We start from the raw sequence: 18715 nt of genomic DNA, 5'->3' as shown, positions 1-18715 counted from the left end.
CTAGGTCTCCTTCTCTCTCTATCCTTTCTTTTCCCTCTTCACTGGCACCAAGGCTGTTGGCTTTACACTTTCAATCCTCCTGCCTCTACCTCCCAAGCCATAGGACAGAATCACAAACGTGCCACCACACCCAGCTTCTCAGTCACGTGCTTATGAGGACACCAAGCCCATCCTTAGGAGCCCCGTCTCCCTGAACCTAGTCTAAACCCAGTTATGTTCCAGACTTGTAACCTCCTTGAAGCTAGGCCACCAACATAGGAATTTGAAGGGACACAAACTCTACCTCCTAAAAAGCTGTTTTCCCCTTGTCTTGTGTGCTGAGAACAAGAAGGCGGGTTCTTCAGAATGCGGGCTGAAGAATGGGGCACTCTCAAGCTCATAGACCCCATGTCTTCTGAGCTCCATGGAATGAGCACAGAGACTTGATGGTCTGGTACAAGGAACATGGGCAGCGGCAGGGGGGGAGATGGTGTGAGGATGGACTGAGCACACCAGATTGTCCTCTTCCTCTTTAACCTACGATCTCCTGATGACCTTATCAGCTCCAACCCCGAGGACCTTCCTTCCTCTGTCTGCCAAGACACACGTCTGTTATTTTGTGTGCCCTTTTGCCTGAGCTGCACCGCTGTACATGTTTAATACACACTCGCTGAGGAGGCAGAGATGTTCAGACACCAACTAGGCAGTGTGTCCAGGGTTGCTGTGAACAGAGCTGAGGTGGATGAGGCTTCTGCCCAGGATAACTAGACTAGACAATTAATTACACTTATGGAGATGATAGAGTTCTTTATATGGAGCCTTGGGGGCTACAGAGACATGTCCAGACCTGACAGCAACTACTCAAGAAACTAGTATATCTCCATAATGGCTCCATGGCGTCCCACAGGGGATGCAGTAATCAAAGCTTGGTAGCAGGGTCTTTTGATGACCCTGTGCTGTGACCCCTCCCCGGGGATCTTGTCAGTACCTGGACTGACTGCATATGTGCTACAGGGGACCCACTGTCCAGGGAGCCTCCCCTTATCTTCTCAGTCACTATGACATTTTCTTTAAGGAGGCTCTATAGACCCTGACCTTGACCTTGGAGGCAGCAAGTCCAGAACTGTCATTGTAGTTTCTGCTGTGAAGGGCAGGGTGCTTTTCAGCCTATTCTGGGACTGGCAGTCTGTGATCTTCCTGAGGAATAAGATCATCTTGGGAGGTGCTCCCTATCCTAACATAGCCCAGCCTAATTTTCATTTTGCTTTTGAAGTTACCACAGTAAAATAGATTTTATGGCTGTAGTTTTGGAAATCTTAATCTTTGAGTTGTGTAACCACCCCCACTGTCAGACTACAGAATATTCCATCGTCCTTAAATTGTCCCTGGTGCTATCACTTCATAGTTAAATCTTTTTTTTCTTCCCCTAGTCCTTAGCAACTGCTAATGTTTGTTTCATTTAGTTTTGTTTTCCTAAGTCTTAAAGTCTCAAATTTAAAGATTTATATTTTTGCTTTTATGTGTCAGCGTATTTTGCCTGCAAGCATTCATGTGAGCATGTGTGTGCCTGGTGCCATGGAGGTCAGAAGAGGGTATTGGATCCTCTGGAGATACACTTAGGGATGGCTGTGAGCCACCATGTGGGTGCTAGGAGCCAAACCCTGGTCCCCTGCAAGAGCAGAAAGTGCTCTTAACTGCTGAGTCATCTCTCCAGCCCCATGCTGGTCTGTCCTTTGGAGAATGTCAGGCTTCCAGGATTATGCAGAATGTGATCTGTTGAGACTGGCTTCTACCAAGGAACATAATGTCTTTGAGATGTTCTATGCTTTCTAATATTTTTATCAATAGTTCTATCCTTTTTATTGAAATTTTTTATGTTAGCCAATTCACTTGTAATTTTTCTGTATTCATACTGTACCATGCATGAACTACATAGTTTCCATTTCATTCCATAATAAATATTTAAAATATTATTTGAGATAGGGTCTTATTATATCGCCCCATGACCTCAGACTTGTGATTCCCCTGCCTTGATGTCTTGAATGCTAGGATCACAGGTGGGCAAACAATGGCTCATGGGTAAAATATGACCCACTGCCCATTTTTATAAATAAAGTTTTATCAGTACATGGCCACATTCACTTATCTGTGATTGCCTATTGTTACTTACATGTTCCTGTGGCAGACTTATGTTGTCAAGACAGATAAAACATGTCCCTCAAAGCATAAAGTAACAGTTTCATTAGAAAAAGTTGTTCTTACAGTTGTGGCTGGTACTTGACATGAGTTTGCATAGACAGTTTGCTGTGGTTAAAATGGAGTCCCGGAGCTAAACAGATAGTTCAGAGCATGCAACAGAGCATGCACGTTATGTGGATCCCTGGAACTCATTGCCCAGCCAGCCTAGTAGTTAGGTTCAGTGAGCAATATATTTAAATAAAAGAAGATAGGGATGATAAAGGAAGACACCTGATGTTGACCTCTGGCCTCCACCTGTGCGTGCACACACTCACACACACTTGCATGCTTATGTGCACACACCCACAGGGAGATGTGCACTAACTTCCTCTGCTCCCCATAGAAAACAAAGGATGCTGCTGTTTTTCCTACCCAAGCATCCAGGTATCATTTTACCCAGGACCGTGGGTTGTCATGGGAATTTGGAGCAACCTAGGTGAGAGGCTGAAGGGAAAAATGGAGTGGAAGTTATATGTGGTGCATTGCATCGCTTGAGGATGGGGAGAGATGAGGACTAAAGAGTGATTAGATGGCCCCTTATTTCTTGGCTTCTGTGGTCTGCTGTAACTTCTATCGCTAATGGTCCTCAGACTTAGCTGCATATTAAAATCACCTTGGAAATTACATATCCACCGGAGCACCCAAGATACCAAAATGTTTTGGAGTGAATCTGGATGCCGACATTTTATATTTCCCACGTGGTTCCAGTGCTCAGCATGCCTTGAGAATGTTTGTCCCTTGGACCCCAAGGAAGTATTGCCACCTACTGACAGCAGGTGAATGTTAGGCTTTGAAAGGAGCCTCTCCTGAGAACTTGTGACGTGGATGCTCTCATCTTTATCGTGTATGTATCAGAGCTGTAGGGGTTTCATCATATGGCTGTTTCTGAAAATAGCTTGTGCTGTGTGTTTATGTCCCTTGGAATACTGATGTATCCTAATGCCTCGAATCATCACATGTTAGCAGCCAACAGCTCTAGAGCCTTGCTACTCAAAGCTGGTTCTTATAGTGTCAGTATTGTTGAGACCCTGTTAGAAATTAAGGATCCTTGAGTCCCCTGACTCCTGCACAGTGTATAGTCGTAAGGACCTTAACGGTTGCGAAACACACCTTTAAAGGACAGTGTGAGTGAACGGTTGATAGTGGGGCATTTAGCAGTTGTACTAGAAGAAACTACGTTCGGAGACTCCATGGTGGTTAGAAGCTGGGTGACTGACAGCTCTTTTGACTTCTAACATCCCTCCCAGTTCTGATTTTATTATTATTGTCCTCCTTGTCATTTCTTCAGCATCGCCTTAGGATCCTTCCTTCGTCCTAGCTTCCTCTCTACCTTGGGTGTTCACCGAGGCCTCCATCCTTCTTCCTGTAGTTTTGGCCTCAGCCTCGTGCCTGAAACTCTCAAGATCCTAAGCGATGAACACAATCTGTTTTCTTACTCCGCTGTAGAGGAGAGTCAACATTTCAAGGACTTGAGAAGGACTTTAAAAGGAGTCCTAGTGAATGCCTGGCCTCCGCAAATCCCCCCTGACTCTTCTTTCCTGGTTCTCTGGTGCAAGGTGCATAGTACGTCCTTTGTGCTGTCTTCGTTGAAAGCATTGCTACTTTTTCCAGGTATGGGATTTAGAGACCGTTTCCTCATCCTGTTTCTCAGCCTCTAACTTAATGTCTGATGTGTGTGCCTGTTCTTTTCCCTAGATTTCTTGTTTCCAGTATCTTTCCTTCGGAGTCCTCAGTGCTGGTGCCAAGATCATGCTCAACATCTGCCTCTCTATTTTTTCACTCTTTAAAAAAAAAAAAAAAAAAACTCTTAGGCATGAGACTACCTCCTACTCTCAGTACAAAGGAAGCCCCATTTCACATCTCCTCTACAGACACATCCCTTTTCTCCTCCATCTTTGTTATTAGCTTCTAAGGTCACCTGATGTCACCAGACTCCTCCCGCTCTTGGTTTCTGTACGTTCTCCTTCATTTCCTCATGTGTGCCCATCCTACCCTTCCCACCAGGGTTCCGAAGTTTGTATTTTTCCAGGAAGTGTCTCAGATACAATCTACACTAAGGTACTCACTTTGCAGAAGGGAAAAATGATACCCAGAGAGGTTGGAGGGCTTGACGCGGTTATACACAACAGTACGAATGCTTGCTCTGAAATTCACGTTAGGGTTCAGTGTGGCTTTGTCATAGAACTTTATGCACGTTTTTCCACTTAACTTAATACAGTAAGTGTGGGATGTGTGTGGTAGAATTTGAAAGGTCCTGGAGACCTTGAAACACGTCTCTTATAGAGAGAGGGAAATCAAACCTTAGAGACACAAGGATCCATCAATTGACCCATAACCATCCCTACCAGCACCACCACCACCACCTTAAATCGTGACTCTACCAATACCTAAGAAAGTTTAATCCTTCCTAGGAGCGTGTGGCTGTCAACCATCTCCATGAGCAGTGTTATGCTCCCCTCCCACTTCTCAAAGACAAGTTTGATGTCTCATCTTCCTACTTGTGTGATACATTGTACTAACCATTTAAAGAAAAGTCTGGCCTAAGTAGCACAGGAGAATGGTAGAACTGGCTAGAGTTCAGTTAATTCTGTTACATTTTTAAATTGTCCTCCGTCTCTACCTCTGATTTTAGTTAAAGGTAGGGGGTCCAATGCAGTGGGTTCTCCGTACCGCTGAGCCACCCAACCGTGGGGGGCGGGGGGGCGCAACTGAACATCTGTCCTGAACACGTGCACACTTTTTTTTCTCATTAGTCCCTAAACAAAGGCGTACAGCAACTGTTTCATAGCATTTACATTGCATAATGGATTATAAATCACCCAAAGATGATTTAAAGTACACAAGAGGATGTGCATAGGTCATGTGCCTGTGTTGCACTGTTTCAGATAAAGGACTTCAGCCTTTGAGGTTTTAGGGTATCTGCAGAGGACAATGGGGCCAGCCCCTACAGAGTAAGGGATGTCTGACGCTGTTTCTAATGGGCTGTGGGAGTTTCTAGAAGGAAAGGCAACCTGAAAACAACGGGTTATTTTGCTTCATAAATCAGCTCTGCGGGCCCTCAATCATTTGGGATGGTTGTTCGGTTCCCCGTGACCTGTCAACATGCTGCTAGCCAGAGAAAATAAAAAGCAATGGCTGTATTCCAGGGCATGTCTTGCGTCTTCACTTCAGGGAGCAGCTGCCACTCTGGAACTCCCCTGAGTACACAGCCCAAAATTGCCTGCGCTCCAGGCTGCCACTGCCGCTCCTCCGAGGGCCTGCTTAATTTGCCCTCTTCCATCATTCTGGTCTCTTGACGCTATGAAAATGCCTCCTACCCCCCGCCCCCTGGAACATCTGTGTTTGGATGGACTTCTCCCCCCACATTCTCAGTCTTCCAGACAGCAAGAACTTGGCTACTTCCTGTCTGGAAGCCATCTATGCTCAGAAGGTCCTTTTACCATCTTTTTCTGACCTTGTTAGTATTCTGTCCTTTCCCCGGGTTATCGGGCGTGTGTTCCTGGGTGCAGAAGAGGGTGGGAAACAGCAAAAGAAATGAGAGCAGGCTGTGTTATTAAGGAGAGAAGAACTACTCAGGAGGACGGTGTAGCTTCCCACCGAAAGTCTAGAAATGTCTCTGGCCCTATAATTTCCAGTGACTTCCTCCTCCTCCTCCTCTTCTTGCTTCCTGTTTTAAGATAGGCTTTCATATACATCAAAGAACTCATTGAACATACACTGAATGGATGGAGATGTTAATGAATAATTTTATTTCCTGGAGCAGTGATATGAGACTAGTGAAAAAGACAGATGTCAGGCAACATAAAAAGGACCAAGATAAGAATCAAAAGACATGAGTTCCAGGCTTGAGTTTTCTGTAGAGGGTCCCAGAGGCAAGTCTTTATTAGCCTGACACACCAGCCTCTTCATTTGTGTGAGAAAAACCTTGGTCAAAATTTGTTAATCCAGATGTTTCAAACACACACACACACACACACACACACACACACACACACACACACACACACACACCTGGACACCTACCATCCAGCAGGGTTCTCTTCTAGTGGAGCAGTCATGATTTTAGCAGCCTGCAGTTTGGAAAATGGATGATGGTACATCACAGTGGTTCTTTCCTTTCTTAAGCACCTGTGTTTGAACTGTTAGAATAATCAATATATCAAAAAGTAACAGACATATGATCCAGATACATTGCTTTCTCCCAAGGCAACTCTTTTTCTCCTTATTGCTTTTGCATGTTCCATTATATGAGTTTCTCATCGCCATGATAAAAGCCTCTGACAGAGACATCTTTTTTTAAAAAAAAAGATTTCTTTATTATGTATACAATATCCTGCCTGGAAGCCAGAAGAGGGCGCCAGATCTCATTACAGGTGGTTGTGAGCCACCATGTGGTTGCTGGGAATTGAACTCATGACCTTTGGAAGAGCAGTCGGTGCTCTTAACCTCTGAGCCATCTCTCCAGCCCGACAGAGATATCTTAAGGAGGGAAGGGGTATTTTGGCTCAGGGGCTTAGCGATTTCAGTCCATGGCCAGCTTGGCCTCTTACTGTGAGGCTGCGGTGAAGCTGACGATCATGGCAAATGCGCATGTTGCTCACCTTGTAGTAGTGAACGTGAGAGGTTTGCTTATAGAGCTAGTCACACAAGCACACTTGATGTCACGGGCGAAGGGAGGCGATGCTTCCGGACGCGTTAAGGACAGCTGTGGGCAGGTCTTGAGTGATCTTCCTCCCATCACCTGGACTTGTCATGGCTGAGGAGTCATTGTAGGGCATCTGGGATGGCTGTAATGTGGTAGTGCAATCAATGAATCCTGTGACTGGAATACAAAAGTCCCCTTGGGTCACCAATGACTGTTTAAATTTCTTGCCTTACATCAGTGGACTAGACTGGAGTTCTCAAAATGAAACTTTTTCACTTCTTTTTTTCTTTACTTTTTTTTTTTTTATCCCCTGTTGAGGGTTGAACCCAAGGGCTTGCACATAGTGTTCTACCACCCATCTACACCTCTTACCTTTGTTTATTGTTTGTCTTGTTTTTGAGACCAAGTCTGGACTCCAACTTGCAGCAATCCCCCTGCCTCTGCTTCCCAAATGCTCAATTACAGCGGAGTACCATCACACCAAGCTTCCTGGCCCTTGTTTTTGAGACGAGGTCTTACTATGAAGCTCAAGCCTACTTAAACTGGCTGTGTTAGTTACCCAAGATGGTCCTGAACTTGTGATGCTCCTCCCTCAGCCCACCAAATACCAGGGTGGTTGTTATGTGCCACTATCCCTGGCAATTAGAAAGTTCTGTGTTCAATCCAGATCATGGCTTCTGTGAAAATGGTGGAACTGAGATTGCGTTTGGGGAAAGGATACAACTCTGTTGTTTATCTGAACATCCTGGAGATCTTTCTGGTCACTTCTCACAAGCCCAAAAGCATGTCAATTCCACACATGCACACACATACACACACACACACACACACACACACACACACACACACACCACACACACACAGAGTACAGGTGGAGTTGAGGATGTGTGTGGAAAGGCATCCTTTGCTCATTTGCAGAAAGCAAAGCCATAGGCTTCTCTAGAAAGATAGCAAGCCCAGGACTTGCCCAGCAAGCCAGTCATGATTTGCCTTTGCAAACCCTATTCCCCTCTTCCTGGTGGAGTCACTCAAGAGCATTTGACTCCTCAGCAGGCCGTGGCTCACATCTGTAGGAAGGGTAAAGGCCAAAGTATTTGTCATCAAGGTGACCAGAGAAGTGAAAAAAAATACAATCTGCCAGAAAATCAGTATTGTCATCCAGGGGTTCTTAGGAGAGCAGCACTTTGCTATGAAGGTCACCAATGAATATGTGTGGACTGTTAATAGCCCTGACCCTGGCTCTGGCTCTGAAGTCACTGTGTGACTTCTCTTTCTTTCTAGTGTCAAGTTGTTCTTTCGGTGGCTGTCAATCTCAGCTTCTTCGCTTGCCCTGCTGCTCACCTCGCCTTCCTCGGCTCCCTGAAGTAAGACCCAGACATTTGGGTTTAGGAGGCTGGACTGGGAATCTGTAGAGGCTGCTGGGCCAGAGGCAGCTCTGGCTTCTAGCCAGTGCTCTTCTTGTTCCTGTCACTTCTTGAGTGCTTCCTCCTGACTCCTTTGACATCCCCTAGCCAGCCTCCCCTTCCCGGGCCTCCCTGACTGACACAGCACACTAAGGTCCAGGGCCTTTCTTCCAACACAAGGTCCCAAGGCTGTTGTTTATGAGCTTCCGACAGTTTTCCCTTGAACATTCCAGTGTTGTGTGGTTGGTGTTCCAGAACGTTGTATTGTTTGCGTCCTTCAGATGTTGGGTTTAATGTAGCCAGCAAAATGAGTCTATCAGAACAGTCTGGCCGAAGTGGGTGGAGGGCCAGGCCTGTTGGCATGTACCCTGATGCTGGCCGGAGCTACAGCTGGTGGCACCAGCAATTCTGTTTGTTCTTCAGCTCCTGGCAACTCCTGAGCACATTGGATTCCTGTCCCAAGGGACACAGATGCTTCCTCCGAGCCAGCTTGCCCTGGCAGCACTCTGCCTCAGAGCAGCAGTGTCTGGGGAAAAGGATGACTTGTTTCTAGCCCCTTCCCTTCTCTCTTCCCCTGGTTACACCGTTCTCCTCCTCTCCTCTTCAAATCCATTCGTTCTCCCCCTAATGTGCATGAAAGCATGGTTGTCTAAGTGAAGTGTGATTGCCCTGTAAAGAAATGGCTTAATGATAAAAATTTAAGCGTTTCTCTTGTGTCCTGAGTTGCCAGCATAAGTGCAGCTTCATTCCAATTCCGCAGGTGGAAAGCGGTTGGCCATCAGGAGGCAGGTGGAATAGTGCAGAGTCTGATGAAGCTCAGAGCCCGTGCCAACAGCATGTAGGTAGTGCTGGCAGCTGTCCTGGGACCTGGAGGTCTGCTTCCCGCCTCTCTCATTCACTTTTGTTTTGAAGCACCCCAGAGCTTTCTGCCAGCTGTTAGAAGAAGCACCTGTGTTGACAATGCCATTTCCTTGTGGGAGAAAATAGGGTCTCTCTTTTGTGTGTGTCGTCATTGTACCCATAGGCCTCTAAGAGCCTTGTGTATGGGAGTTAAGTGTGTGCATGGTGAGGGAGGCCGAAATGCTTTCCAATTGTAAGAAAGTTTAGCTCCATTTTGTGACTTTGTTTTTGTTTGTTTATGTGCTCACTCAAACATGTACAAACCACAGAGCAGGTCAGAGGATAACCTGCAGTAGAGTTTCTCTCCTTCCATCATGTGGGCTCTGGGAATTGAACTTAGGTTACCAGGATGGTGGCAAGCACCCCACCCACTGGCTTATCTCAGGCCCTAGATTTTGTGGTTTATTTGGTTGGCATGGCTTATTGTCTTTTTTTGTTTGTTTGTTTTGGTTTTGTTCCTCTTTGAGATAGGGTCTCATTATGTAACCCAGGCTGGCCTGGAACTCTTCATGTAGACCAGGATGATTGAGAACCCATAGAGATCTGCCTGGCCCTGCTCCTAAAGCTCAGATTAAAGCCATGTGCCACCATCCTCAGCATATTTTGTTTTTTAAAGTGAAGGAATTAAAATACATGGCCAAACATCAAACCATGACCTGTAAAAATACAGGTAAGATTAAGAAACACAACAGGGAGCTAGCTGGGCATCTCTTTCTACGCTTGGGTGATGGATCCTATCTGGTCTCAAGAGAGAGTGAATCCAGCAGAGAAGTGGACCAAACAAGATGTCGTCAACTACAAGCATCTTCTCCAACCAGGAGGCCCCTGTGTTTGGCTTAGCAGGCAATTGAGTATCTAAAATTAGGGCTGAGGGGGAGGGAAAGGGTGGTCAATGTGCTTGACCTTGAAAACATCGAGACCTGAGTTTGATCCTCAAAACCCGTGTGAAAGGGTTAGGCATGGCGGCGTGTGCTTGTAATCCCGGTGCCATGCAGATCCCTAGGGTTCACCGGCCAGCCAGCTGGCCTTATCGGCAAGTTCCAGGCCAATGAAGAGGCTTTGTCTGAAAGAACAAGGCAGCCATCTTCTGAAGAATGATACCTGAGTTGACTGCTGCTCTTCACATGCACGTATACAAATGGGCACCCACATCCACACATCCACACCCAAAGATAATAAAATTGAAGGTAGAGGAAATGACATAGCACCTGACAGAAGTAGGTACTTGGTATTTCCGCTTTAATTTTGTTGCTATAAAAGAGGAAAAATTGAAGTATGTAAGAGAATGTGAAAGCAGCACCCTTAAGGAACCAAAGACAGAAAAGTGGTTAAGACTGACCTGTGTGGGGGATGTTTTGCCCTCTGCTGGGTCTTTGTTTTGTTTATTTGCTTGTTTGTTTGCGTGTTTGTTTTTACTCACTCGACATCCCAGTCATAGTCTCCTCTCCCACCCCCTCCCCCATCCCCTACTCCTCAGAAAAGGGGAGCTCCTCTCCCCACCTACCCCAGCTCATCAAGTTGTGTCAGAACTGAATTTGGCCTTTTCCTCTGTGGCTTGGCAAGACAGTCCAGTCAGGGGAAAGTGGTTGAAAAGCAGGCAACAGAGTCCATGTCAGAGATAACCCCCAGTTCCCTTAGTAGTGGGACCACATAAAGCCTTAGCTGCCCATCAGCTATATCTATGTAAAGGACCTAGGTCCAGGCCATGCGTGGTCCTTGGTTGGTGCTTCAGACTCTACAGGCACTCTGGGCGCTGGTTGGCTCTGTTGGTCTTCTTGTGGAGCTCTTATCACCTCTAGGTCATTTTATCTCCCCCCCATACACACACACTTTTCCACTAGATGCCATATGTTTCACCCAATACTTGCCTCTGATTCTCAGTGTCTGGGTTGAGCTTCTCAGAGGACAGCAGATTATTGTTACTAGTGTCAGGGATTGGCTCTTTTCCATAGGGTGGGTCTTGGGTTGGGCTAAGCATTGCTTGGACATTCCCTCAATCTCTGCTCTATCTGTTCTATCTTTATCCCTGCATATCTTGCAGGCAGGGTAAGTTTTGGATCAAAGTTTCTGTGGGTGGGTAGGTTGGTATTCTCCTCCCTCCACTAGGAGTCTTGTGTAGTTAGAGCGTGTCCTCTTTTGCCTCTAACTTCAGCCAAAGTTTATTGGCATGCCTCTATAGCATGCGAGTGGCTGCAGGAGCAGCCTTCACTTTCAGGACTTGTTCTGAAAGGGGTGCCACTGGAAGGTGTGTTTATTCAAGTTCAAGTGAACGGAGGTAAATGCAGGTGTGGTCAGGAACTGTGGCTGGTTCATCTCTCCTGGTCGGCATAAGGCCAAAGTCAGCTGTATTATGAATTGCCATGGCTGTTTTCTTACCCAAGGTCATTTTAGTTCATCCAGACTGCAGCTGAACAGAGTGCTGCAGTCCAGGGACAAACTGAGTTGGAGTCATTCCCCAGGTGCCTGCTAAGCAGGTCCAATTTCATCCACCCCTGGTGCTCATGCTGCAGAGCTGGAGGGCGCTATGTTTGGAAGCTGAGATCCTGTCCTAAGGCAGACGCCCATCCCCATCCTTCCACAGACATGCCCCTTGTTTGCTTTTATTCTCCATGAGCGTTGGATTATGGCTGAAGTAGACTTTTGCTCTCTCCTGTGTAATTGCTACCCAGGTTTGCCCTTCTTCCAGGCCCTCATGATAAGAAGCGGTTGGGCAGGGCAGAGTGATTGGGGCTGGTGGACGGGGCCACCAGACTGAGAGATGTTTGGTGCTGACACCTAGAGATTATTCAGCTGTGATTCATAGCATGTGCTGATAATAGACCGAATGATGTACTCCCTTGTCTGTAAGAAGCAGGTTGCTAAGAGGTTTCAGCATTGTATGCAGAACAACAGGACAATTACCAAAATCTTGGTGGAAGGGAGAGTCTGTCGACAGAAACTGTGTGTTTACTTATGTTTATTATTTGTACGTTTACATGGATATGGAGGACAGAGGACAACTTCATTGAGTTGGTTCTCTCCTTCCACTTTTATGTGGCTTCTGGGGATTGAACTAAGGTCACCAGGTTTGCTTGGCCCAGTGTCTTTAGAAGCCAGTCTGGGTGCAACTTGCTATCTAGCCCAGGATGACCTTGGCTTCTGCTCCCCCTGCCTCCACCTCCCAAGTGATGGAATTACAGGTGTGTAGCACCACACCTCCTGCTTGCCAGGCAAGCACTCTTCCAACTGACCTACACTCCCAGATTGGAATCTCTTGAGATCTGATTGCTAAATGACGTGGCCAGGGAAAGAAGGCTCTGGATTCCTTTCAAGGTTTTCAATGTGGGTCATCTTTTTTTCCGCTGGACCTGATTACTTTGATTCCTATCAACATACTCACTGTTGAAATAACTGACTTTTAGTAGCTCATCGAGGAGCTGGGTATCTTTAGCTAGGACTGGCTGCTGGTGTAGTTGGGAGGTCTTGGCTCTTGGACTGAGGTTACTGATAACTTTAGTCTGTATCATTTCATGTTTGATTGAGAACTTCCCAGGTTAAGAAAAATTTTTATGTGGTGATACTAAGATGGAGGCCAAGTGGAAGTGTTTTTATGTGTTCTTGTTTTGGTTTGGTTTTGATACAAGGTCTCATTCTGTAGCCCAGGTGAGCCTGGAGCTCCCCCACCAGCCTCTTGAGTGCTGGGATTACAGGCATGGGTCTTCAAGCATCTCAAATGGTTTTACTAAACTGGAGGAGGACTCAGAATGAAGTTCATTAGGGAAAATGATGAACTAGACCACTAGAAATAAACATAAAAATAAGCATTAAAAATTGTTACGACTGGGGACACGTAATGGAAAGACTGGGGGCGCAGGCTGAGCAAGTGTTCTACAGCAGTGCAGAATGGTCATTGGAACAGCCTGTCAAGGGCTTCAGATGTAAGTGGAAAACAGAGATGTGAGGCAACACAAGTTGCAGGAGTATCAATTCTCTCCCCGCCCCCAATACCTTTCAGCTTGCCAATCTTCCGACTGATGAGAATGTGCGAGACTGGCCAACAGGTAAAGGAATTTGGGGATGGAACTCATTCACAGTTATTTTTGTTGTTATTTTATTGTTATTGTAAAAAGCCCTGGTGTGAAGGCTGGTTCTAGCACTTAGTGTTCACTGGGGATGGAGTGGCCCAGTGACATTTGGTTGGACACAAGGGGTACTTGCCTGACAGTGAGTCATTCAATGGCAGGATGGATTATTGAAGGAAGGTTTGGTATATAGAGGAGACCCTCAAAGCAGGATATTATTTGTATTTGATTAGAATGGCTTAGGTCCGTCTTCTTAGGAAGTTTTAGGTTTATTGCCTTGGTCCTAGGTGGTGGCCAAGTGGGGAAACTGATGTCGACGCAGGATGCTGCTCATAGCTGAAGGTTCCCCCAGAGCCTCCCCTGCAGTTGTCCACACGCCCATACATCCCCCGAGGTACTTGTTATCCCATGGACATCTCCATAGCCCTTGTTGCCAGGCTGGAGGCCAGCTGTGGTCCTGCAGACAGGCTGGTCTAATCAGAATCCACTCCTCTGTTCTCTCTTTGCAGTATGAGTTTAAAGCCAAGAACATCAAGAAGAAGAAAGTGAGCATCATGGTGTCCGTGGATGGTGTGAAAGTGATTCTGAAGAAGAAGAAAAAGGTGAGTGACTCTGAACCAGAAACTGGTAAAAATAGGCATGGGATACTGTTCCTTTCTAGAACATTATCTAGTGGTATCTTCTTCAGCTGGCAAGAGTGTTGCTAAAGCCACAGCTGGAGCAGAGAGTGAGGCAGAGGCCAGTGGCCGAGTGGGACTGTTGCTCAGAGTGTGTCTCAATAGCTCATAGCCTGGGGGTCTTTTCCCAGCATCCTCATGTTCAAAGCCTCTTCTCCATTTGAATGCCTTTAAGTTTGTGTGTGTGTGTGTGTGTGTGTGTGTGTGTGTGTGTGTGTGTGTGTTGAGACAGGGTCTCACTGTGCAGTCTAGGCTGGACTTGAGTTTGCAGACCTCCTGCTTCAGGCTCCTGATCACTGAGATGACAGGCGTATTGTCCTACTTGATCTATCTTAGTCTCAGTAGTAGGAACTAATTCCACATAAGTGATACTTACTGAGCATTCCTCAAACGAAATCCAAAATGTTTCAGAATATGAAATTGTTGGGCTGTCAAGTCAGTACTCCAAAAGTTTCTGATGTGGGAGCATCTCAGAGTTCAGGGTTGCAGACTGGTCAAGTCTATACAAGTATTTTCAGGTTCGTATCCCCCCTCCACCAACCCTCTGAGATATGAAACTTACTAGTGTTACAGGTTTTGGATAGAGATCAACGTGCAATTAGTAACAAGTTTCAGAAGGGGAGTGTTAGGATCCAGACCCAGGACAAGTGGCTGAGGTACCCAATTAACCTCGCCTCCAGGTTTCCCCAGCGTCCCTCAGTCCCTACTAGTTACAAGGCATGGCTGGCACACTGCACCCTCTACCCTGTACTTTGCAGCCCAGGGGCTGGGCATCCCCTCCCCCAGAAGCACTTCCCTATATAACCCAAACACTGATCTCTCTCTCCCTCTCTCTCTCTCTCTCTCTCTCTCTCTCTCTCTCTTTCTCTCTCTCTCTCTCTCATGTGTACTTCCTCTCTCCTCTCTTTCTTTCCTCCTCTTTCCTTCTATCCACTTTTCTGTCTCCTTCTGCATGGCAACTTCATTGGCTCCTCCTGTGTAGTCAGTGAACCTGCCTGAGAGCTGCCCCCAATAAACCCGCATTTATACTTTAATTTGACTTGAATTGGCTCATTTCATCAGCAGAGAATACCTATCATCTAGTGCCGTGACTGGGATTCGAACTGCGGTTGCTGTGGCCACAGTGCAGAGAGAGTACTAACCACTAATGATCATGGCGAGCCACACACTTCATCTGCAGAGACCTCCTAGAAGGGAGCAGCACATGGAAGGAAAAGCTATCCGGAAGGACACTCAGCCCCACCGCTGGTGCCTTGCAGCCCTTATCTTAAGTGATCTGTGCTTTTATTTCACAGCCGCTGACACAGGGACGTCCTCGGTGCCTCCTCCCTACCCCCACAGATCTGCACATTGTACAGCACATTGTACTAGGCATGGGAGAGCGCGAGAGTATCTTCCTTCAGGAAGTGCTTGGGCGAGGGAGTTGATGAAGCAAGTGGATGCCTATTAAGTCTCTGGAAGTGAAATTATGAGTGAGAGGATGTTAAACTTGAGTAAGATCTATTTTTGGAGTTGAGGGGAAAAACCAGTACAGCCCACGTTCCCGGTTCAGGGAGACTGGTTTCTGTTATATGTGTTAGATTGCTTCCCTCAGCCTTTCATATGAGGGGAATTAGGGGCTCAGCACCCTCCACTGATAACAATCACTTCCCAGGTGACAGGATGCTTTCACACTCATTGTCACAAACAGCCCTTCAGCAATCACTGTGGCCATTTCCTTGCCTGGTGATTTCCTCACAGACTTTCCTCACCCCTTGCCAGTGGCTGAGTTATTAGTCTTTCAAGACACAAAATCCAGGGAGCATTGTAGAAGGGGTGGGGTTGGGGTGCTCTGCGGGGCATGGTTTGTAGAGGTCTAAGAATGGGGTAGAGTGCTCCGAATTCTGTCTTCTGGATGTGTTGCTGAAAAGGAAGCCACGAGCCTCCTGCAGCTGGAGCTGCCTGTGCAAGATCTGTACAAAGACGCCAAGGGCGTGAAAGTAGGAGGGAGACTAAGAAGGAAGGAAGAAGCCATCAATGGGAACAGAAAGGAAGCAAGAGAGGGCAATGGGGTGAAGATGATCCCTGTGTGTGTGTGTGTGTGTGTGTGTGTGTGTGTGTGTGTGTGTGTAAGAAATTGTCAAAAAATTTAAAAAGGAGAAAAATACACAATAAACTTAGTCCTCTGATCTTAAAAAACGTATCCAGACTTACAGCTTTGAAGTTATGGCCCTCAGGATGCTAAGTCATCACACTGACCAACTCAAGGTGGTAGATGTATAAAGTAGACCACTGGTCCCTTAATCTGCTCTGAAACAGAATTATCTCCAGGACTAGAGATTATCCTGATAAGCATATATTTCCAACCAACTGAAGGCAAGCTATATGAAAAGGCAAATTAATACAGGGTTGCTGGGTGGACACAAAACTGGGCCAGGTCTGCCTGTCTTATAGTAGGAATTTTGGGTCCACCAGATGTTTATAATGACCTTGTTGAGTCCCTTCATGACTCTCTGTTCATCTACAGCTAACAGTCCCCGAGTCTCCCCGCCACCCCACTGTGCATATATAGTACTTCTTGTTAGGCCCCTGGGAGCTATTATGTCCCCTGTAGATCTCTCAGTGTACCTCTGCCATCGTCCACTATGGAGTGTCCTAAATGGCTAGTCTTCATTTCCCATCCCACTTCCAGCCCTGCCTTGTATCAGGTACCATGTGTGTGTGGTGCCAGTTCCATCAAGTATTGAAAGACAGGCTAGATCGCACACTGACAAGGGCCACAGGATGCTGGGGTGTTACCTGGGAGAAAAGCCACCCCATCTTTCCCTAAGCACATGAAAGCTAAGCTAGAGCAGCAGGTCCCTGAGGGAGTCCTGGGGACATTGTGACTCACTCTGAAACTGCATGCTTGGTACTCTCTAGTATTTGCCCTCCCGCCCCACGAAGGAGGCAAGGTAACAGGTCAGCCCTAGATCTGAGTCTTCCCATGCCAGCTTGGGAAAGAGGAGCCTCCTATCTTGTTTCTCCCACCCACGCCTGGTGTCCATTTCAGGGCCTGGGCTGTGGTGTGGATAATGCCTTTAATCACTGTGTGCATATTCTACCGCCTCTGGCAGATGACTGTGCATTAGCAGCAATCAGCCTTTTTGTCGCCTGCTTCCCACATGGCAGTCCTGGTAGCTGAGAGTGCTGCCACCAACCTCAGGCACACACGCGCTCTCTCTTGTAGAGTTGAGAAGGGCAAGATGTGCCACAATGTAAATGTTCAGTTTTCTACAAGGAAATAGAACAGTTAGCGAGTGCCAGGGCGTGGCCGCCACGGTTAGGGCCTGACCCTCTTGCCAGCCAACCAGAGCAGCAGCACAGCCTATGTGCAGCCTAGCAGTAACTACCTTGTAAGATGTTGAATAGTCCTCTCTCCTGCAAGAAGCATGTTGGTTTTCGTCAGGTCAGTGTGACATGCTGGAAGGAGCCCTTGGCAGAGGCAAGAAGACGTGGGTTCTTGTCCTGGCTCCCCCCCTTCCTGGCATATGTTCTGGGCAATTCCTTTTGAGCTTTTAAGTATGAAGTGAAGATTTGGCACCAAGGGATTGTAAATTTTTCAGTTCAGATCTCAGCATGAGCCGTGGCACCATGCTTTTTAGTGCTCACATATAAATCCAGGTCACCTATGTACTCAAGCCTCTGAGAACCAACTCGGCTACAGAAAAGGCAGACAGACCTCAGGGGCTACTGGTTAGCTGAATGTTTCTGTCTTCTGGGCACACTCTGAGGTCACACACCTCCCAGAACAACCATCCGCCCCCCTTTTTGTCTTCAAACTCTCCATATATAACTCAGCAGTGGTGGTCTTCCCACCAGAGAAGACATGTTTTAAAGGGGCCCCTGCCTCCTAGTGAGCTTCATAAGGGTTGGGCTATCTTTGTGTGTGAGCTCAGTATTTTTTCCTGGATAGCCTGGCATCTCTAGAATGTTGTCATTAACTGTGGCTCTTGGCTAGCTGGATGAATGAATGTTATTTGTGTGTCCTGGTATCATTAAATCCAGAAGAGATTAGCAGTGGGCTATAGTGAAGTCTTAACATGTTGGTTTGGGTCAGCAGACCCTCCTCTTTTTCTGTCAGTTTGTCAGTTTCAAAGGCTAATGAGGGACTGGAGAGATGACTGAATTCAGTCTCTATAACCAGCATAAAAAAGCTGAGCATAGGGGCTTGAGAGGGCTCCATGGACAAAGAACTTGCTGCTCAAGTCTTAAGGACTGGAGTTCAAGATCTCTGACACCTGGGTAGAATCCAGACATGCGTGTTCCCTGGAGTCTGTAACTCCAGCACTCAAGACACGGAGACAGGGGTCCTGACTGGCTAGACAAGCTGGAATCAGTGGGCGGTGGCTTCAGTGAAAGACTCTCCGTCAATAAAGAGAGAACAACAATTTTTACATGCACACATGGTCACCCATACACATCCAAAATTTACATGCTCTACCACAAATAGATCGGAGCTTGGCACAATCCTAGCAATGGGAAGATGGAGACAGGTGCATCTCTGGGTCTTTCCAGGGCCAGTTTAGCCTCCTTGTTGAGCTCTAAACCAAGGAAAGAACCTGTCTCAAAAACTAAGGTGGGTGGGTTCCTGCTGAATGTCACACCTGTGCAAGGAGCTCTACCCCCCCCCCCGCCCGTCTGTCTCTGTCTCTCTCATACACACACACACACACACACACACACACACACACACACACACACACACACACACACACCAGCCTAAGAAGGATCAGTGTAGAATTTGTTCAGGAAGCTCAGATGGCCATATACACCCCACTAGCGTGGGCACTG

The 18715-nt window shown here is 46.9% G+C and overlaps 1 protein-coding gene across 3 annotated transcripts in view; it reads left to right on the top strand.

Annotated features, from left to right (window-relative positions):
- The window catches only part of Nos1ap (nitric oxide synthase 1 adaptor protein), a 288416-nt gene that overhangs the window by 181696 nt on the left and 88005 nt on the right, over positions 1-18715 (top strand). For all 3 annotated transcript variants that reach the window (XM_051147818.1, XM_051147817.1, XM_051147819.1), the window contains exon 3: positions 13736-13828. In XM_051147818.1, the coding sequence (XP_051003775.1) occupies positions 13736-13828 (93 nt within the window). The remainder of the gene's footprint in view (positions 1-13735; positions 13829-18715) is intronic.

The sequence above is a fragment of the Acomys russatus genome, chromosome 6 (genome assembly GCF_903995435.1).
Source record: "Acomys russatus chromosome 6, mAcoRus1.1, whole genome shotgun sequence".
NCBI classification, from domain to species: domain Eukaryota; kingdom Metazoa; phylum Chordata; class Mammalia; order Rodentia; family Muridae; genus Acomys; species Acomys russatus.
This window is presented reverse-complemented; position numbering and strand designations above follow the sequence as displayed.